The sequence below is a fragment of the Myxine glutinosa genome, chromosome 10, assembly GCF_964187855.1.
Source record: "Myxine glutinosa chromosome 10, kmMyxGlut1.1, whole genome shotgun sequence".
NCBI lineage: Eukaryota > Metazoa > Chordata > Myxini > Myxiniformes > Myxinidae > Myxine > Myxine glutinosa.
This window is the reverse complement of record NC_136270.1, coordinates 130,677,925-130,697,243: the sequence shown is the minus strand read 5'-3', so window position 1 is coordinate 130,697,243 and position 19,319 is coordinate 130,677,925. Positions and strand designations below refer to the sequence as shown.

The window sequence follows — 19,319 nt, the reverse complement described above, 5'->3', positions numbered from 1 at the left end:
GTATACTGCTTTATTCATTAGGACCAAGGCCGCATCGTGTGTTCTCGCGAGATCTCAGTCGATCCCGTCTGAGCAGGAAGGGGATATGGTCATTCACAAAACACGGAACGAAACCACAACACAAGGATCGGGAACAGAAATCACACTGCACCCCAGCAGCAGATACCATGCAACGCGCGGACGCTCCGACACGTGGCCAGAAGTGGACAACACCATGAGGGGTCACCGCTCGAGTGAGAGTATCAGGAGCGTGAATCCAGCCTCACTCAGGAAATGAATGGGATTCGTCACGACGTTCAACAAGGGATGATGATTCAGATTGGGAAGGAGAGAGATGGCTGCATTGTGGTGACACGTGACATGACATTGTGGTGACACGTGACACGGCATTGTAGTGACACGTGACACGGCATTGTGGTGACACGTGACACGGCATTGTGGTGACACGTGACACGACATTGTGGTGACACGTGACATGACATTGTGGTGACACGTGACACGACATTGTGGTACCGCGCGTTTACGTTACGTCTATATCGCATGAACACGTGTGCAGAACTGCAGAGAAGATCGGGAGATCAACAAGGAATTCTACTTTACTTCTATCTAACGATGATAATGATGATGATTGGAAAGAATCACGACCGTCTGCGCCCCATATATTATATTTATAATTATCACTCGCAAGTTCTTATACAGACCAAGCATGAGAAACATTTTATCAATGAAGAAAAAGATACTAATTACAAGCACTTTGAGTAATGACATCCCTTCCCATGTGACGCGATCACATTGTCACGTCTCCTGGGACTTGGGCGGTGTATAGGCGATAGCACGTTGGTTCAGTACAACAAACTCTCGGTTATTATTCACTTTTGCACAGATAGATTTAGCTCGAGATTAGGACCTTGTAACGTCACCCTCGGGATAGACCAGTTTGCCAATGTGCACGAACCAATGAAGCGCGGTCGCACCGCCTCGGGAGGCGGAGCCTGGTCGGGTTGCTCGGGGACGTGGCGCTCCACGCCGGTCCCGGTCCTGGTGGTTTCATTCTCGCTCGCTGAGTACACGACGTTGCCGCGACTCCGCCGACATGTTCACCCGGACGATGGCGATCGGTGGTGTTCTCCTCTTGGTGAGACGTCTCTCACGGACGGTGATCTTGGTGAAGGCGATCGGCGCGTGGGGCACAGACTCGCACACGCACCTTGAGAATGAGAGAGACAAGGGAAGGAAAGCCGAGGGTCTAGCGAGGACCCTGGGTGCGTACCGTCGGGGACCCTGGGTGCGTACCGTCGGGGACCCTGGGTGCGTACCGTCGGGGACCCTGGGTGCGTACCGTCGGGGACCCTGGGTGCGTACCGTCGGGGACCCTGGGTGCGTACCGTCGGGGACCCTGGGTGCGTACCGTCGGGGACCCTGGGTGCGTACCGTCGGGTTCTCTGGGTGCATACCGTCGGGGGACCCTGGGTGCGTACCGTCGGGGACCCTGGGTGCGTACCGTCGGGGACCCTGGGTGCGTACCGTCGGGTTCTCTGGGTGCATACCGTCGGGGACCCTGGGTGCGTACCGTCGGGGACCCTGGGTGCGTACCGTCGGGGACCCTGGGTGCGTACCGTCGGGTTCTCTGGGTGCATACCGTCGGGGGACTCTGGGTGCGTACTGTCGGGGGACCCTGGGTGCGTACTGTCGGGGGACCCTGGGTGCGTACCGTCGGGGGACCCTGGGTGCGTACCGTCGGGGGACCCTGGGTGCGTACCGTCGGGGACCCTGGGTGCGTACCGTCGGGGACCCTGGGTGCGTACCGTCGGGTTCTCTGGGTGCATACCGTCGGGGGACCCTGGGTGCGTACCGTTGGGGAATTGTTTGTCAGCACCAGTGAAGGTGCTTGTCTGCAAAACAATAATTGTATAATACGTGAGTGTGAAGGACGTGTGCGTTCACTTCGCACTCCGGAGTTTGTGCTTTTTCACGGAAAAGTTTAAAATACTTGACATTCGTGATCATCAAACTTGGAGATCTTCCCAGCTTGTTCAAGATCACAGTGGAGGTGCTTCCATTCAGGGTTTACTCGCTCAAACAAAGATTTCAAAATTACTTATTCAAACATTTTGACAAGTGGTTTATTTGCGGATATTTATTTATTTAATTCGGCATTTTGAATCTCCAAACGAGAGCAAACTTCATTTTTGGTGTTTCTTGTTTGTTTGAAGGCACCACAGAGTTGCTTCGTTATATTTTGCTGAACAATGGATATAATTAATACATATACAGGATACCCACTGGAAGAGGTACTTCGAAGTGTACGACCAAGCTCGGAATCTAACCACCGACCTCTCGCACACTCGCAGCAGGTCCACGAACCACAACACCACCAACTGTGACGTCATTTAATGTCCTGTGACACACATTGTTGAATTCCTCATTTTTCTCCAAAACGCCACTTCCATTTCATCCAACTATCTCATCTGCTTTTGCATTGTTTTATTAACTATTTCATAATTTTTTGATTCCCATCAAAGGGTTCTTCCTTGTCGTTTGCACGTGCAGGTCGCTTGTATCTGTCCACGGACTTCAGGAAAGGGGAAACGGCTGCAAATCGAGCAGCTCGGAGACCTCAAGGATCTCAAGAAGTTGGTGCGCACGAGGAATAACGTGCTGGTGTGGTACAAGGGTCACGGTGAGAGCGTGCTTATTGCTCGAGATAAGTGGCCACCTGCTCCCCTCACACCTGAGTTTCCATGCGAAGGTTCCACAGGCAGCTGACGCAGCCGTTCTGAGCGAACTAATTTGATACGAGGAGAACTCGCATCAGGGTGTACCGTCTGATAACGTATAATTTTATTTACAATTACATAAATATACTTTATTTGATTATTGTTAACAATGCTGTTATAAGAGTCATTCCCTGATGGAGAGATGATCTCCACTTTCCACAAGTGGTGTTTCCGGTCTCGTTGCAATCAAGTTAATTGGTGTACGTAACCAGCTGGTATAACACAATTATTGTAATATTATTACAGCACAAGGCCTGAAAAGTTATCTCAGGGGAACCCATGATAATCACATGTGCATATATCAGGGTTTACATGTGCTTATATCAGGTTCACATGTGCCTTTGTGGTGTGCTATTAATGGTGCGATTACGGATGATGGGTGCAGGTGGTGTTTTCCGTGCTGTTCTATTGATATACAGGTGTTGTGGAGTCGTCCTTGTGTGTTTTCCCTGCTGTTCTATTGCTGTGCAGGTGTTGCATTGGTGATCAGTGTGGTTTTCCCTTTTAACAAATATTCACAATTTTGAATCGTGGCTTTCTTCGCACATCCATTGTTGCTCCAGATTTCGATCGTTTTCAGGATGGATCAGTGACTCGCACAGAACCTCCCTTGCCGCTTCAGTACGATTGGTTCCTCTAAAGTTCACTGTCTGTGTTATAACATTAAGTAGTAAAAAAGCCCATCAAACATGACAACAAAATATTCAAGGAGACTTGAAGATGTGATGTTTCGCATTTTAAAACACTACATGTACAAATGTGACCCTGTTGTCTTTATCTGCTGGAATTTTTCATTTCGACAGTACAGCCTCGTGAGCATGCCAAAGTCTGAAGCCTCGGCCTTGCGTCAGCTGTGCTTCTATCTTCTTTATTTATTAGACATCATACAGATGTAAATTAATGCCGAATTAATGCCAGGGGGGTTGACTCAGCCTGTCATCCTTCCGAGGTCGGCTAATTGAGTACCAGTTCACTGGTAATTCCCTGCTTGTCGTTAAAGGCGGCAAAAAGGGTTGGCGTCAGGAAGGGCATCCGGCCGTAAAACATTGCTTCAAAAAGGGGACCAAAAAAAACAACAACTACCACGGTCCCCGAAAAGGCCAACCCCCGCTTTGCGGGGAAAAATGGCCTCTAAACGGTGGTTTGGTTTTTTTTATACAGATGTAAATTAACCCTGGTGTTGGGCTAGCGGCTAGGGTGCCGGCTTAGGATACCTAGGATCCTGGGTTCGAATCCCGGTCAATCGCTGAATTAACGCCAGGGGGGTTGACTCAGCCTGTTCATCCTTCCGAGGTCGGCTAATTGAGTACCAGTTCACTGGTAATTCCCTGCTTGTCGTTAAAGGCGGCAAAAAGGGTTGGCGTCAGGAAGGGCATCCGGCCGTAAAACATTGCTTCAAAAAGGGGACCGAAAAACAACAACAACCACAGTTCCCGAAAAAGGCCAACCCCCGCTTGCGGGGAAAAATGGCCTCTAAAGGTGGTTTTTATACAGATGTAAATTAACACTTGTTTAACTCTACGCACATTGCACATCACGTGCAGTTCAATTTCATGTCCCCGTGCCTTGTATTTTTTTAAATGCTTCTGTACACCACCCTTGATGCTCGGTTTGTAAGTCACTGTCTACAATTCCAATAGAAGAGATGTAATTACTCTTTTATAGAAAATATTTTTGGAGTTTTTTTAATTCTCAAAAGTAGACTGTAGTGAACATACAGATTTGTTAAAAGATTGGCCTTTAAAACCCTACTCAAATTGGCCTTATGAAGGGGGACAGACAAATACACAGTGTTTTCTATAAAGGTAGATGGCAGAACTGATGAACATGTACGTTGCAAACACCTTGCTTAAGGAAAATTCTGTTTTCCCCACTTAGGTTCTGGACAGGACAAGAAACAGCAGCTCCTTGAGGAAGTAGCCGAGGATGTTCGTGGCATGGGGACTGTGGTTTGGGTGGATTGTGGGTAAGATGGCCATTTGATTGCCAGTTGATTGCTTTTGTGTGGATATTTCCAAATCAAGATAAGGATTGACTTTAAAATAGAGACTGTACAGACTTCCTGTGTATTGGTTACTTCATTGGTACCAGCACCAAACATCATTGTCCATCAGCATGGCTCAGAGGTTGCTCACTTGCCTTAGAGCAGTGGTTCTTGTCCTTTTTAAGTGCCCGTACCCCTTGAGTTTACATAATATTTTCCCGTACCCCTGTCAAAAATGACTTAAAACTTCAATAATAGATTAATTAAGTTTCTTTATCTATCCATATATATATAAAAGAAAGTTTTTGTTTTGTTTGTTTGTTTGTTTGTCTGCACACGCTAATCTCCTGGACGGTGAAAGATAGGGAGGGGGGGAGGGAGAGGGGGGAGGGGGGAGGGGAGGGGGAGGGGGGAACGGCTGGCTTGGCAAGCGATAGCAGGCTTTTTACTTTTATTTTTACCTCAATTAGGGCTATATATATAGTCCGTGCTTGGAGCCTTCAAGTTCAACATAAAGCTTTTTTATGAAAAATAATGCAGATGTATAACAATCCACCAATGCAAGTTCAGAAATGAATGCAGATCCTTTACTTTGCGATAAAACGCAATTCCCGCCATTTCCACTCACGATCGTGGCCTCCACAGTTACCGCGCCTCTTCTTCCTCCCACAACTTCGTCTCACTTCTTTCACTCAAAATGCACGAAATTCTGCCGCATGAAATTATGTAGAGGCCTCGTCGGGGGGATATAAGGTAGATAAGGAAGGCGTTGTAACAGAAGAATCAAAATAAAAGTGGAAGAACATAAGGAAATGGGAGCTATTCTGGACCCACAGCCAAACCCGACAAACCATTGCAATACACCCCGAACGTCTTATGCCGCCACAAACTACACCATGGAATTGCAGCTGGCGCGGTTTTTTAAAACCATTGATATTAAAATAAAACGTAGGCTAAAACCACCGGGATTTTATGCTGATTCCGAATCTGTATCTAAAGGTTTTCTCCGATGTGTAGTTCTTGAGTTATAAGCGGACATCCAGACAGACACACACACACACACAGACACTCCTCCTTTATATATAGAGATATATATATATATATATATACTGTATATATATATATATATATATATATATATATATATATATATATATATATATATATATATATATATATATATATATATATATATATATATATGTATATATATATATGTATATATATATATGTATATATATATATGTATATATATATATGTATATATATATATGTATATATATATATGTATATATATATATGTATATATATATATGTATATATATATATATGTATATATATATATATATATATATGTATATATATATATATGTATATATATATATATATATATATATATATATATATATGTATATACATCTCAATCTCATATAATAGGCCACGGTGATTCTGTCTGTCTGTTGGGCGTCTGTCCGGGGTGTGGCTTACTCGGTTTGCAGAGTAGCTCCACCCATTCTGGGAGAGCCTTCGCTTCATATAAACAAATATCCACCATTTTATTAACTCGCATCGCTTTGGGCCTGTTTTGTAGGCCCGTGGTGTCTTGCTCTCTCTCCCAGTTTTATTTCAAATCAAATTCGATATATCATTTCATTTTTCACAGTCGCTAACATAGTTTTAGACTCGGGTGAAAAAAAACGGGAAGAAAATCCAATGAAAGTTGCCGTTTATAGAACGAAATGAATTCTCAAAGGCCTGTAACTTCAAGGCCATTGAGTCTCTCTCACGCCTTTATCTCCAATCTAACTCACCATATGATTTCATTTTTATCGATGGTTTTGGACTGCATATCATCATGACCCATATCATCATGACCCATCATGAATGACATATAATTCACCGAAAACGTTGAAGCAACCGCATAATATTATGGTGATGTTTAACTCTGAGTGAGAATAGTTCTAAATTTTAAAAACTTTCTTCTGATATTTGTGATTTATTTCAAACAAACTGTATTTCCCATCTACACGGGCATGTATTCCTATTAACGTTATGTAAAGTACATAAATTGTGTGGATTACATCATTTGTGGATGTGATCAATTGCTAGTAACCATTTTATATAACTGAATGTGCAGGTGCAGCATCTAACTCAATATGTCGAAATGTCACACACATCCATGCCCGTGGGATTCCCACGGGTGACCCCGCTAGTATATAAATATATATATATAGTGCTACGGTTTTGAGATTTGCAATTATTGATCATTAAAGGTTAAAGGGTTGCCCCCCATAGTTAGTTCCACGAGCAACACGTAGGCCCACTTGTAGTATTAGTTATGTCATAGTATGTGTAAGTATAGGCCATTTCCCCTATTAATATCTGCGTTGTGTAAAGACATGAGATTAGGTCCCGTTTATTTTGCGTCCACCCTCCAATTCCACCTCGATGGGCGGAATCCATCCCGCGTGCCATTTGGCTGCCCGCTCAGTTTGTTAAGCATTGGCCGCTCGATCCAGTTTGTTACGCATTGGCTGGCCACTAGTCGAGTAACACGAGGTAGGCCTGAGAAGGAGGAGCGCGGGGTCCGGGTGGGGGCGGCGTTGAGATCGGAGCATCAGAGGCGATGACGGTAAGAGCCACCAGCCAATCAGGGCTCTAGCGGCATGGCGTGAGGGGCGTGGAGAGGCGCCTCTGGTGAGTTCGAGAAGGTTCGCGGGGCGTGCCGATATAAGTCGCTGCACAAAGCCCTTGAACAGGACTCGCAGAGAGAGGACTTGTCGGCAGGAGAATTTACGAGCAGGACTTACGAGGAGGACTTGCAGAGAAAGGACTTACGAGGATGACTTGTTACAGAGGGACTTGCTACCTGAGGACTTGTGTGGAGAGAACTTCGTGCGATAGCGCTTTGAGGCTTCGAACTGTAACTCGCCAGAGAGGGGAAGAAGAAGAGGCGTTGGCGATACGAGTACACGGCTGCAGCCAGATGCGCCGGTGGCGAATAGCGCCTACCTCAGCCACACGAGTAGACGCGGATAAACCTGCCAGTGATAATCGCACCAGAGCCCACCCCCCTACCGTTCGCCCCGTAATAACCCCGTGCGTCCAAACGGCGCGCTATGAGCTCCTGCCTTCTCCTCTTACCATCTGCATGGGACGAGCCGGAGACCGGAGGGAGCTGCACGGGAGCCATCCCTGGACGCGCGGACCATCATCCTGCAGCTGCAAGCCCCGTGTGAGTGTGTGTGTGTGAGACGGGCCCGTTTGTCCTGGGTATTAAGTAAGACTGTATAAGGCTGCACTGTGTCCCCTTTTTCTGGAATCATTGTATAGTGTAAATAAACCTGTTATTCCTTTTTCCAATTCGATCACCTCTGTGATTTCGCCATTGACTAAGCGTGGCACGAATAAGACCGCTAGAACCGGGTTCACCATCTAAACGGCACGGGTCGCGTGTACGCACCGCTCGGCGTCTCAACACACGCGGTTCGTGCGGGGCTTATTTCCTCGCTTCCAAGGCAGCGCGAGTAATTAGGTAATAGCGAATCTTAGTCCTAATACCCTATTTCGCGCTGTCCGGAAGGGACGTCATAGGTCCCGGGTCCCGCCAGGCCAGTCAAAGACAAGGGGACTAATCCCCCCTTGGTAAGGGGAGAAGGCCGGCGGCAGATCCGCAAATATATATATATATATATATATATATTGTTACAGACACGACTTTGATGTTAAGGTGGGCCGAGCGGAATGGCCGTCGTGTCCGCACAAATTACCCGACTATACTCGACGTTGACGAAGTCGCGCTACGCTGGCTCAATAAGAAAAAGAAGACACCCGGCTGGGTTATAATGACACAATACGACACCAGGGGTTCAGTTCTCAAGACCTCCGGAGGAGGTTATATTAAGGCGGAAGGTTAGATTACAACTACAAGAGGGACAGCATAGAAAGACAGGCACTTAGACACACTCTTATATTAACCCTAGACAGACGACAGATAAACGGGACAACGCTGACTCACACGGGGTTTGATGGCTAGGAAAGGCAGATAGCGATGGCTCAAGGTGCACTCTTGGCTCAAAGCAGGGTACACGGTTCGGTCCAGAGATGCGGGGAGGTCTCGTCGCAGCGCTCAGAGGTGACGTTCTTTCTCAGGCCTCTCCAAACTCAGGCGCATCTGTTTCAGCGCTCGCAGGTCCGTCTTTCTCCAGCTGGGGGCGAATCTGACGTCACATCCGGCGCGTGGCCGCGTATATCCGGCGGGGAGTGACACGCCCTCGGCTCGTTAGCTCCGCCTCGTGGAATCGGCACGTTGCTTCTCATTGGGTGCGTGCGGGGGGGGTTACTGGCTCCGCCCCCGACGAGGAGCTGACAGCCAGCCCCTTCGGGGTAACCCCGTGGAGCGCATGGTCTGGAGCTAATCGAGCCGGTGTGAGGACGCATCCTCCCCCGCTCCGCCGCCATCCCCTCTGTTGTTGTTGTAATTGTTGTTGTAGTTGTTGTTATTGTTGTTGTTTGGGGAAGAAGATGGGAGGAGGTATGGGAAAGGTCCTAAACTCACTACTGGTGCCATATAATCACATTCTGGTGCAACGAAGAGTCATAATTAATGGAAACGAGGCCTTAACTGACATAGATTAAGAATAACTAGGAAGATGTCCGAAAGTTGTCTACGTGTGGTGCGGTGGACCTGGGCACGACATTTAATGGGGGAATAAGGGGAAGGTCGGCTCTACTGATTGTTATTTACATGCAATGGGACTAGGGAATGGGGGACTGGGGAAAGTTGGGGAGTATTGGAGAAAATAGGGGAATATTTACAAGCGGATATGGAGGCCAAATTCCATATTCGCAACATTGCACCCTTCTCTACCCTCGGGGCGTCCCGACCCGATAAATTTTTACCTACTTTAGTGTGGCACGCAATGTAGTTCCCTCTACTATTAACTCTACTCTGAGTGCGACAGTTTTACAGATATTCACAAATGAGTAAATATGTCCCCCTGCGACGTTGCACCCTTCTCCTCACAGAAACACACCCACAGGATAACCGAATCCGGAAAGAATTCTCAAACTAAACATACAGCCGGTAGGGAGCATTATTTACAAGACTACGCTGCTATTTACACTACGATCCAGGACCTGTTTTTGGAGGAACACATGCAGATGTTATGCATAGAGAGAGCGCGCTTGCCAACATCGATACACCAACCCACGAGTGCTCTGTGGCCGACGGCCTTTAATAACGTGCAGAGCACCCTTCCCGAGCATCAACAGCACCACCCCACCACCAATCGGTGCAGTCACCATTGTTCATTGGAATAAAAATAAATTCGACAACCCCTAACCCTGCAGGTGTCTCTTGCTCTTCTTGTGGTGCACTTGGTGTTAGTTAACAGTGGTTCACCTTTATGGCATAGGTGCCACGTTGACCCATAGGTCCATCCCCGGGTGGTGCTTGGCCGCAAACGAACTGCGGTCCATTGTGGGTGGCCACAAACATTGCGGTCCATATGGTGTATCGATCCCGGCAGCAAACAGCGAAAGTGCAGGCCCACAACTGCGCAGCCAGCACCTCTCTTTCCTCTCTCTCTACCCCAAAGCCAGATCCTCGGAGGTGGGAGACAAAAGAAGCAGACAAGTGAGTAAGGTGGTAAGGGCGCAAAAATGCACGCAATGTAAGGTGATGCACACTGGGGGCACATGGGAACCAGGTGAGACAGGTACGTTCCTATCGTACGCCCCCCCCCCACCAGGTAACCTACATGGCCCCTCCCTTACCCCTTACTGCATCCACAAAACACAACACTACCCATAAACATCTACTTTACAAATCGACAAACATCCCTACTGTCTTCCCCGTTCCTCCCATAAACCAAATTCGTCTTCTCTCCCTCCTAACCAATCAAATTTGCCATTTTCAACTCTCATCAAAATTTGCCATCTCCAACTGCACATCAAAATTTGCCATCACCAATTCATCATCAGTCCCTCCTAGGGAGGGAGAGATGGAATCACCCCAATGTCTCATCCACGTCGTGATGCGTCTCACAAATCCTCACAGCAATCTCATTTCCTGCACAAAACAAAGAAAACACAGGTGTGGAGTCATCATCATCACCACAGGTAAGTGGCTGCGTATGGTGCGACAGGTTCATCAATCCTAACTATTTCCTAAATGACTTTAACAACTTTACACTACCCGGGGTCTTCCTCCGGCCAAACCATTGGCCCTCTTACACTATGGGTTCTAAAAACCAATTCCCATTGGCCAAACTGTGGTGCTCTTCAATTTGGGGTCTCACTCCCCCGATTCATCTCCCGGTGCCCTCGCACAATTTCTGGGCTGCGGCGTGTACCTCTCCCAGTGGGTCTACCCACCTGCACACCTCCACCACTGCAGTTGCCTCCGAGCTTACCTGCTCCTCACCCTAACCTAACTACCTGGGGAAGGCCCTCTGGCTCTCTCCCCACTCGGTGCCCTCTCTGGCACTGGGCTACCCGGGTCCATCCTCCGGATCCTCGGGCCCCATCCACAACTCTACCGGCTCCCAGAGCCCACCTGCGGCCTCACCTGGCCGACATCCTCACAGTGGTGGAGTGCCCAACCAACTACACACACTAACAGGCTACACGCCCAGCCATTTCCACAACACTAATGCACCCATCCACAACACCATTCTGCAACCGCACCACAAATGCCAATATCCAACCACAATTTACCTGTACCCTCTACCTAACACTTACACTACCCGCCCCGGGTACTCGTGAAAGGGGTCCACTCTTCCCCCATCCACACCTTCGCACCACGCACACCACTCCATACCACTTACTCCAACTCTCTCCACACACCTGTACTTGCACCCTGTGCTCTCACACCTGGTGCCACCTGCACCCTTCTCTCCCCAAGCGCATTCGCGCTGATCCACACACTCACTACTCATACACGGCTCCACACACCTGTCCAGTTGCACACCTGTGCAATCACACCTGTTCAATTCTCACACACACGGCATCATCTCAGCTAACTACTCCCTTCTGAAACTTGCGCTTCCCAGTCGTCCCTTTTAACTATTGCGCTCCCTCGTCATTATCATCCACACTAATCTACCTGCGTCCCCACTACAGGTATCAGTCACTAACTAATCTTAACGTTACCTAATGTCAATCTTCGCTAGATCCCTACACACCATATCCTAACCCACCCGGGCTAGTTTTCACTGCCATACACCCCATAATCTAGTGCTCCTTTGCCCCCCCATGGGAAGGATGGTGGTTTTGCCATCCCACCACATCGGGGGTCTCTCACTATCAATTTTGCACGTCAAATTTCAACAAATTAAAAATTTGCCAATCACTGCCCATCATCTGCCAATCACTACTGCCAATCCCTTGCCAATCATCAAATTTTGTTTTTCTCTAATTTTGGGTCCAAAACACTAACCTCATCACCCAGTCGACTCACTAATACCTCTCGGTGCGCCAATCCCTGTCCAAAGCCCGGCTTCGTAAAGCCAAGCAATGGATGCTGGTTGTTTTGTGCCGGCGGCTGGATGCGTCCGGCATTCGGTGCAGGGACGGGGGCTTACCCGTGCCGAGATCCCACGCACCACCTCGGCACGGAGCCATCCAATGCCCCGTTCTCGACCTGCCGGCACGTCTCACCAAAAAGTGGTCGCCATGACGACCCTTTCTATCGGGCTGCCAGCTCCGCCTAGTGGAGCCTGGACGCGGCCGTTCAAAGCGAGGCCCGGCACGCACCGAGGGCCCGATTCGGCTATAAGTCGCTCTAACCTCTAACCCGTTTAATGTCGATGCTTCACCTGCATGCTTACACCCCGAAGCCCGTTCCTTGCTCACACATCCAGCCGTGCTCATGCTCCTCGTACCTTTCCTTACACACCCAGGCACACCCATTCCACTCACAGCCTTGGTCACACACCTGACCACCGAACACTTTGGCACACATTCGTTGGTAGCACACCTCACCAAAACACCTCTTCGCGCCCCCTCCTCGGTCACCTCCTCTGTGACAATCACAGGTGTGCTCTCATTCGCACACCCAACCACGTGCCTCACCACCAACTCCAGCGTGCATTCCCACTCACGCTCTACCATTCCAGGTGTGCATCCTTCCATCCCAGGTGTACATCCTCTCTCACCTGTCACAACTAACTCACGCTCCATGTCACTCTCACTACTTTCACCTCCATTCCTGACAGCGCACTCACCCTTACTCTTGACAGCACACTCTTTCCTCATGCACCTGTCCGTCACACACCTTTCTCGCGCACACTCTCCCGTTACACCCTCTGTAACACTCACCACAGGTGGACACTCTTCCTTACTTCTGACAGCGCACTCTTTCCTCATGCACCTGTCCGTCACACACCTTTCTCGCGCACACTCTCCCGTTACACCCTTTGTAACACTCACCACAGGTGGACACTCTTCCTTACTTCTGACAGCGCACTCTTTCCTCATGCACCTGGCCGTCACACACCTTTCTCGCGCACACTCTTGCGCACACTCTCCCGTCACACCCTCTGTAACACTCACCACCCCGCGCTTCCACGTGCTCCCTCGCACACGCGCTACGACCGACTCACTCTCGCCAGCACACTCACTCCTTGGCACGCACTTTTTCCTCACACACCCCAGAGTCGGACTTTCTCGCTCACCTCCTTTTTCGCACACCAGACCTGTCGCACACTTCACCAACGGCCTCTCACGAACACCCGGGTCTATCTCGACCCCCAAGCTTCTTAAATCCCCTGGCGCATCATACGCACGACCATATTGGTCACCACTTACACCGGGTCCTCTTCCTCTTCGCTTCTCCTCCATCACCTGCGAATCCCTCATCCGGTTAATGAGCACATCATCACGATCCAAACACAGACTTTGGACCAATTCTTTTATCTCCTCTTTTATCTCTTTCTTATCCCCTCTCCGTCGCTTCTTAATTTCGCTCATCCCTTCTTCCACTTCTTCTAATTTTTGCTTCATCTCCTTCATCTCTTCGTGCGCCCCTTTAAGTTCTTCCTCTAACTCCACTTTATTTTTTTCTATGTGCTCCCGCACCTCCCGCTCTTTAACCTCCATTACCTCTACCACCTTGTCCATTTTCCTCGTCAGGTCCTCATGTACCGTCTGACACTCTTTTTTAATTACCCCTACGTCCTTTTTCATCTCCTTCTGTGTCGATTTTAAACCCTCTATTACCGCTGTGTTCTTCTTTACCTGGTCCCCCAACTCCTTTTGTCCCACTGTCAGTTGTTCTACTCCCAGCGTCAACTCCTCTATACCACCTTGCAATTTTACAGTCCCCTTTCTCACCTCTTTCTCCATGCGCTCCTTACAGTGCCTCACCTCCTCGCGCACTCCTCCGACCTCCTCACTCACTCCTCTTCTGATCTCCTCTCCCATCACTTGCATCTCCTGCCCAGATGCCACCCTCATCTGCTCCATTTCCTCCCTGTGAGCATCCAGTTTGGTCTCTACCCCCATTCTGACCCCCTCTATCTGCTGCTCCATTTGTTTAACTTCCCTTTCCGCTTGGTCCCTCATGTCCCTCAATTTGCCTTCCATACTGTTTTCTAACCCCTCTAACCCATTTTTCACTCCCTCTATCTGATTCTCCTGGGCAGCCATTCTATTTTCTACCCCCTCTAACCCCTTTTGCATCCCTTCCATTTGATTCTCTTGAGCGGCCATTCTGTTTTCTACCCCCATTAACCCATTTCTCACCTCTTTTATCCCATTGTCTAACCCCTCAAAATTTTTGTCTACCTTCTCACCAGTACCCCTCGCTTCGTCCCTCATTACTCCCAATTGCTCACTCCGAGCCCTCGCTTCGTCCCTCATTACCCCCAATTGCTCACTCTGAGCATCCATCCGGTTCCCCATTACCCCCATTTGGTTTTCCAATCGCTCACTATTCTTTTCCATAAGGGCCGTCATTTGTATAAAAAAAAGTTCCAATCTTCCCAGCGGCGCTACTTCGGTCGCGGGCACGGTGACCAGCGAGGCGCCATTTTGTGCGCCCGCTTCTTCGTGCGTGACGGCGCTATTTTGCGAACCTGCCGCCCTCACTGCTTCGCTCTCCTCCTGTCCCTCATTTTGGTCCTGGATCGACCCTACCTCACTCTCCTTTACCGGACCCCAGCTGTCTTGATCCGCCATAGCGCGACTTGCAAAATTCGAGTTTCGTAAAACAAATCCAATTTTTTTTTTTTCGTTATAATTTCGTCGAGCGCAGTACGCGCTCCGAATCGATTTTCCCTCCCAAAATTTGGGCCTAATAAATTTAGTCCCGGGTTCGAATTCCACTCCTCGACACCAATTGTTACAGACACGACTTTGATGTTAAGGTGGGCCGAGCGGAATGGCCGTCGTGTCCGCACAAATTACCCGACTATACTCGACGTTGACGAAGTCGCGCTACGCTGGCTCAATAAGAAAAAGAAGACACCCGGCTGGGTTATAATGACACAATACGACACCAGGGGTTCAGTTCTCAAGACCTCCGGAGGAGGTTATATTAAGGCGGAAGGTTAGATTACAACTACAAGAGGGACAGCATAGAAAGACAGGCACTTAGACACACTCTTATATTAACCCTAGACAGACGACAGATAAACGGGACAACGCTGACTCACACGGGGTTTGATGGCTAGGAAAGGCAGATAGCGATGGCTCAAGGTGCACTCTTGGCTCAAAGCAGGGTACACGGTTCGGTCCAGAGATGCGGGGAGGTCTCGTCGCAGCGCTCAGAGGTGACGTTCTTTCTCAGGCCTCTCCAAACTCAGGCGCATCTGTTTCAGCGCTCGCAGGTCCGTCTTTCTCCAGCTGGGGGCGAATCTGACGTCACATCCGGCGCGTGGCCGCGTATATCCGGCGGGGAGTGACACGCCCTCGGCTCGTTAGCTCCGCCTCGTGGAATCGGCACGTTGCTTCTCATTGGGTGCGTGCGGGGGGGGTTACTGGCTCCGCCCCCGACGAGGAGCTGACAGCCAGCCCCTTCGGGGTAACCCCGTGGAGCGCATGGTCTGGAGCTAATCGAGCCGGTGTGAGGACGCATCCTCCCCCGCTCCGCCGCCATCCCCTCTGTTGTTGTTGTAATTGTTGTTGTAGTTGTTGTTATTGTTGTTGTTTGGGGAAGAAGATGGGAGGAGGTATGGGAAAGGTCCTAAACTCACTACTGGTGCCATATAATCACATTCTGGTGCAACGAAGAGTCATAATTAATGGAAACGAGGCCTTAACTGACATAGATTAAGAATAACTAGGAAGATGTCCGAAAGTTGTCTACGTGTGGTGCGGTGGACCTGGGCACGACATTTAATGGGGGAATAAGGGGAAGGTCGGCTCTACTGATTGTTATTTACATGCAATGGGACTAGGGAATGGGGGACTGGGGAAAGTTGGGGAGTATTGGAGAAAATAGGGGAATATTTACAAGCGGATATGGAGGCCAAATTCCATATTCGCAACAATATATATAAATATATATATATTTTTGCGGATCTTCTCACCGTTTCCCTCCCTCCCTTCCCATCCCTTTCCCCCCTCCCCCTTTCCTGCTTCCCTTCCCCTTTCTCCACCTCCCTTGCCCCCCCTCCTCCTTTCCCCTCCTCCCTTCTCTTCTTCCCCCCTCCCCCCTCATTCATATTCCCATCAGGAAGCAACTCATTTTTATCTGGCAACGCCGGGTACTTTTGCAAGTACATATATTATATATATACTAGAATATAAGACCCGTCGCTTCAGCTTTTAATTGCGAAATGGGCCCAGCCCGGTCTCGCCACCTAGCCTAAAACCTTCCCGGGGGCCATCCCGACATTTTTTGTGTTAGAGGTTTCCTCCTATCTTTCACCGTTCAGGAGATTAGCGCGTGCAGACAAACAAACAAACAAACACTTTCTTTTATATATATATAGAAGAAGATATCCCTATCCGATTATCCCTTGTTACCACATATAACTTGGCACACCTTGTTACCCCATATAACTTGGCAAATCTTGTTACCCCATATAACTTGGTAAATCTTGTTACCCCATATAACTTGGCAAACCTTGTTACCCCATATAACTTGGCAAATCTTGTTACCCCATATAACTTGGCAAATCTATAATTTGTATATAATCAATGATGATGCTGAAACGAGGTTCTTTCTTTGAAATAGCCACACGCATGTCGTCACCTGCATCCAAATGGTTCCTGGCCTTTGTTTTGATGTGTAGGAGTGTTGAAAATCCTGTCTCACGCAAATAGGTGGTCGCAAATGGCACGAGGATCTCCAGAACTCTCTCTGCTAGCTGTGGGAACGTTTTGAGTTGTGCAGACCAGAAGATGTCGAGCTGCATTGATTCAAACTCCTTTCGGATTTTTTTCATTAGCCTTCAGCTCAACAAGATCATCTTTCATTGTATCACTATCATCCATGGAATCCAGGTTGAAAATATATGGATCCCGTATCCATCTCTGTGCAATAGAAACTCTCCATGGTGAAAGTATCCTTGGAAGAACTGAATCAGCACCTGCAAATGTTCTTTCACTTCAGTCACGATGGATAGTTCTCTTTTCCCGCATTAGCAGCCTCATCAAGTTTAGGAAAGTTTGCAAAATTTCCATTCTCAATGCGCTGCATCCAAATTGGAAGTTTTTGGGTGAAGGCAGACACCTTTTCCCTGGCAGTGATCATGTTCATCCCTGTTCCTTGGATGCAGGTGTTCAAATCGTTGAGGTGTGTGAATATATCTGCCAGGTATTCCGGGGACAAAATGAACTCCCTATTTTCAAAGTGGTCAGCAATGTCACTGTCTTGCTTTCTAAGAAACTGCTTGATTTATTCGTGCAGTTCGAAGACACGAGTAAGCACCCGGCCATGGGAAAGCCATCTCACTAGTTAAAATAAAGAATAAAAATATATTTAAAAGATAAAATAATTATGAACACCTGAAGTCCTAAATTATTATTTTTAAAAACCCAAACCCTTGTAATTTTTTCATAAAAACATTTTAACCCTTGTAATTTTTTCATAAAAACATTTTAACCCTTGTAATTTTTTCATAAAAACATTTTAACCCTTGTAATTTTTTTATAAAAACATTTTAACCCTTGTAATTTTTTCATAAAAACATTTTAACCCTTGTAATTTTTTCATAAAAACATTTTAACCCTTGGAATTTTAAAATAAAAACATTTTAACCCTTGTAATTTTTTCATAAAAACATTTTAACCCTTGTAATTTTTTTATAAAAACATTTTAACCCTTGTAATTTTTTCATAAAAACATTTTAACCCTTGTAATTTTTTCATAAAAACATTTTAACCCTTGGAATTTTAAAATAAAAACATTTTAACCCTTGTAATTTTTTCATAAAAACATTTTAACCCTTGTAATTTTTTCATAAAAACATTTTAACCCTTGTAATTTTTTTATAAAAACATTTTAACCCTTGTAATTTTTTTATAAAAACATTTTAACCCTTGTAATTTTTATATAAAAACATTTTAACCCTTGGAATTTTAAAATAAAAACATTTTAACCCTTGTAATTTTTTTATAAAAACATTTTAACCCTTGTAATTTTTTTATAAAAACATTTTAACCCTTGTAATTTTTATATAAAAACATTTTAACCCTTGTAATTTTTTCATAAAAACATTTTAACCCTTGTAATTTTTTCATAAAAACATTTTAACCCTTGGAATTTTAAAATAAAAACATTTTAACCCTTGTAATTTTTTCATAAAAACATTTTAACCCTTGTAATTTTTTCATAAAAACATTTTAACCCTTGTAATATTTTCATAAAAACATTTTAACCCTTGTAATTTTTTCATAAAAACATTTTAACCCTTGTAATTTTTTTATAAAAACATTTTAACCCTTGTAATTTTTTTATAAAAACATTTTAACCCTTGTAATTTTTATATAAAAACATTTTAACCCTTGTAATTTTTTCATAAAAACATTTTAACCCTTGTAATTTTTTCATAAAAACATTTTAACCCTTGTAATTTTTTCATAAAAACATTTTAACCCTTGTAATTTTTTCATAAAAACATTTTAACCCTTGTAATTTTTTCATAAAAACATTTTAACCCTTGTAATTTTTTCATAAAAACATTTTAACCCTTGTAATTTTTTTATAAAAACATTTTAACCCTTGTAATTTTTTTATAAAAACATTTTAACCCTTGTAATTTTTATATAAAAACATTTTAACCCTTGTAATTTTTTCATTAAAACATTTTAACCCTTGTAATTTTTTCATAAAAACATTTTAACCCTTGTAATTTTTTCATAAAAACATTTTAACCCTTGTAATTTTTTCATAAAAACATTTTAACCCTTGTAATTTTTTCATAAAAACATTTTAACCCTTGTAATATTTTCATAAAAACATTTTAACCCTTGTAATTTTTTTATAAAAACATTTTAACCCTTGTAATTTTTTCATAAAAACATTTTAACCCTTGTAATTTTTTCATAAAAACATTTTAACCCTTGTAATTTTTTCATAAAAACATTTTAACCCTTGTAATTTTTTC

At 46.0% G+C, this 19,319-nt stretch overlaps 1 protein-coding gene across 2 annotated transcripts in view; it reads left to right on the top strand.

The window, feature by feature from the left end:
• Positions 1-19,319, top strand: part of LOC137433773 (protein disulfide-isomerase A5) — a 489,740-nt gene that overhangs the window by 346,687 nt on the left and 123,734 nt on the right. Inside the window, exons 1-3 of one of the 2 annotated variants that reach the window (XM_068126075.2) lie at positions 989-1,135; positions 2,551-2,680; positions 4,656-4,743. The exons of the other annotated variant lie outside the window; for it this stretch is intronic. Of the exons in view, the coding sequence (XP_067982176.2) occupies positions 1,094-1,135; positions 2,551-2,680; positions 4,656-4,743 (260 nt within the window). The 5' untranslated portion in view covers positions 989-1,093. Of the gene's footprint in view, positions 1-988; positions 1,136-2,550; positions 2,681-4,655; positions 4,744-19,319 lie in introns of those variants that run through there. 2 annotated transcript variants of the gene reach the window in all.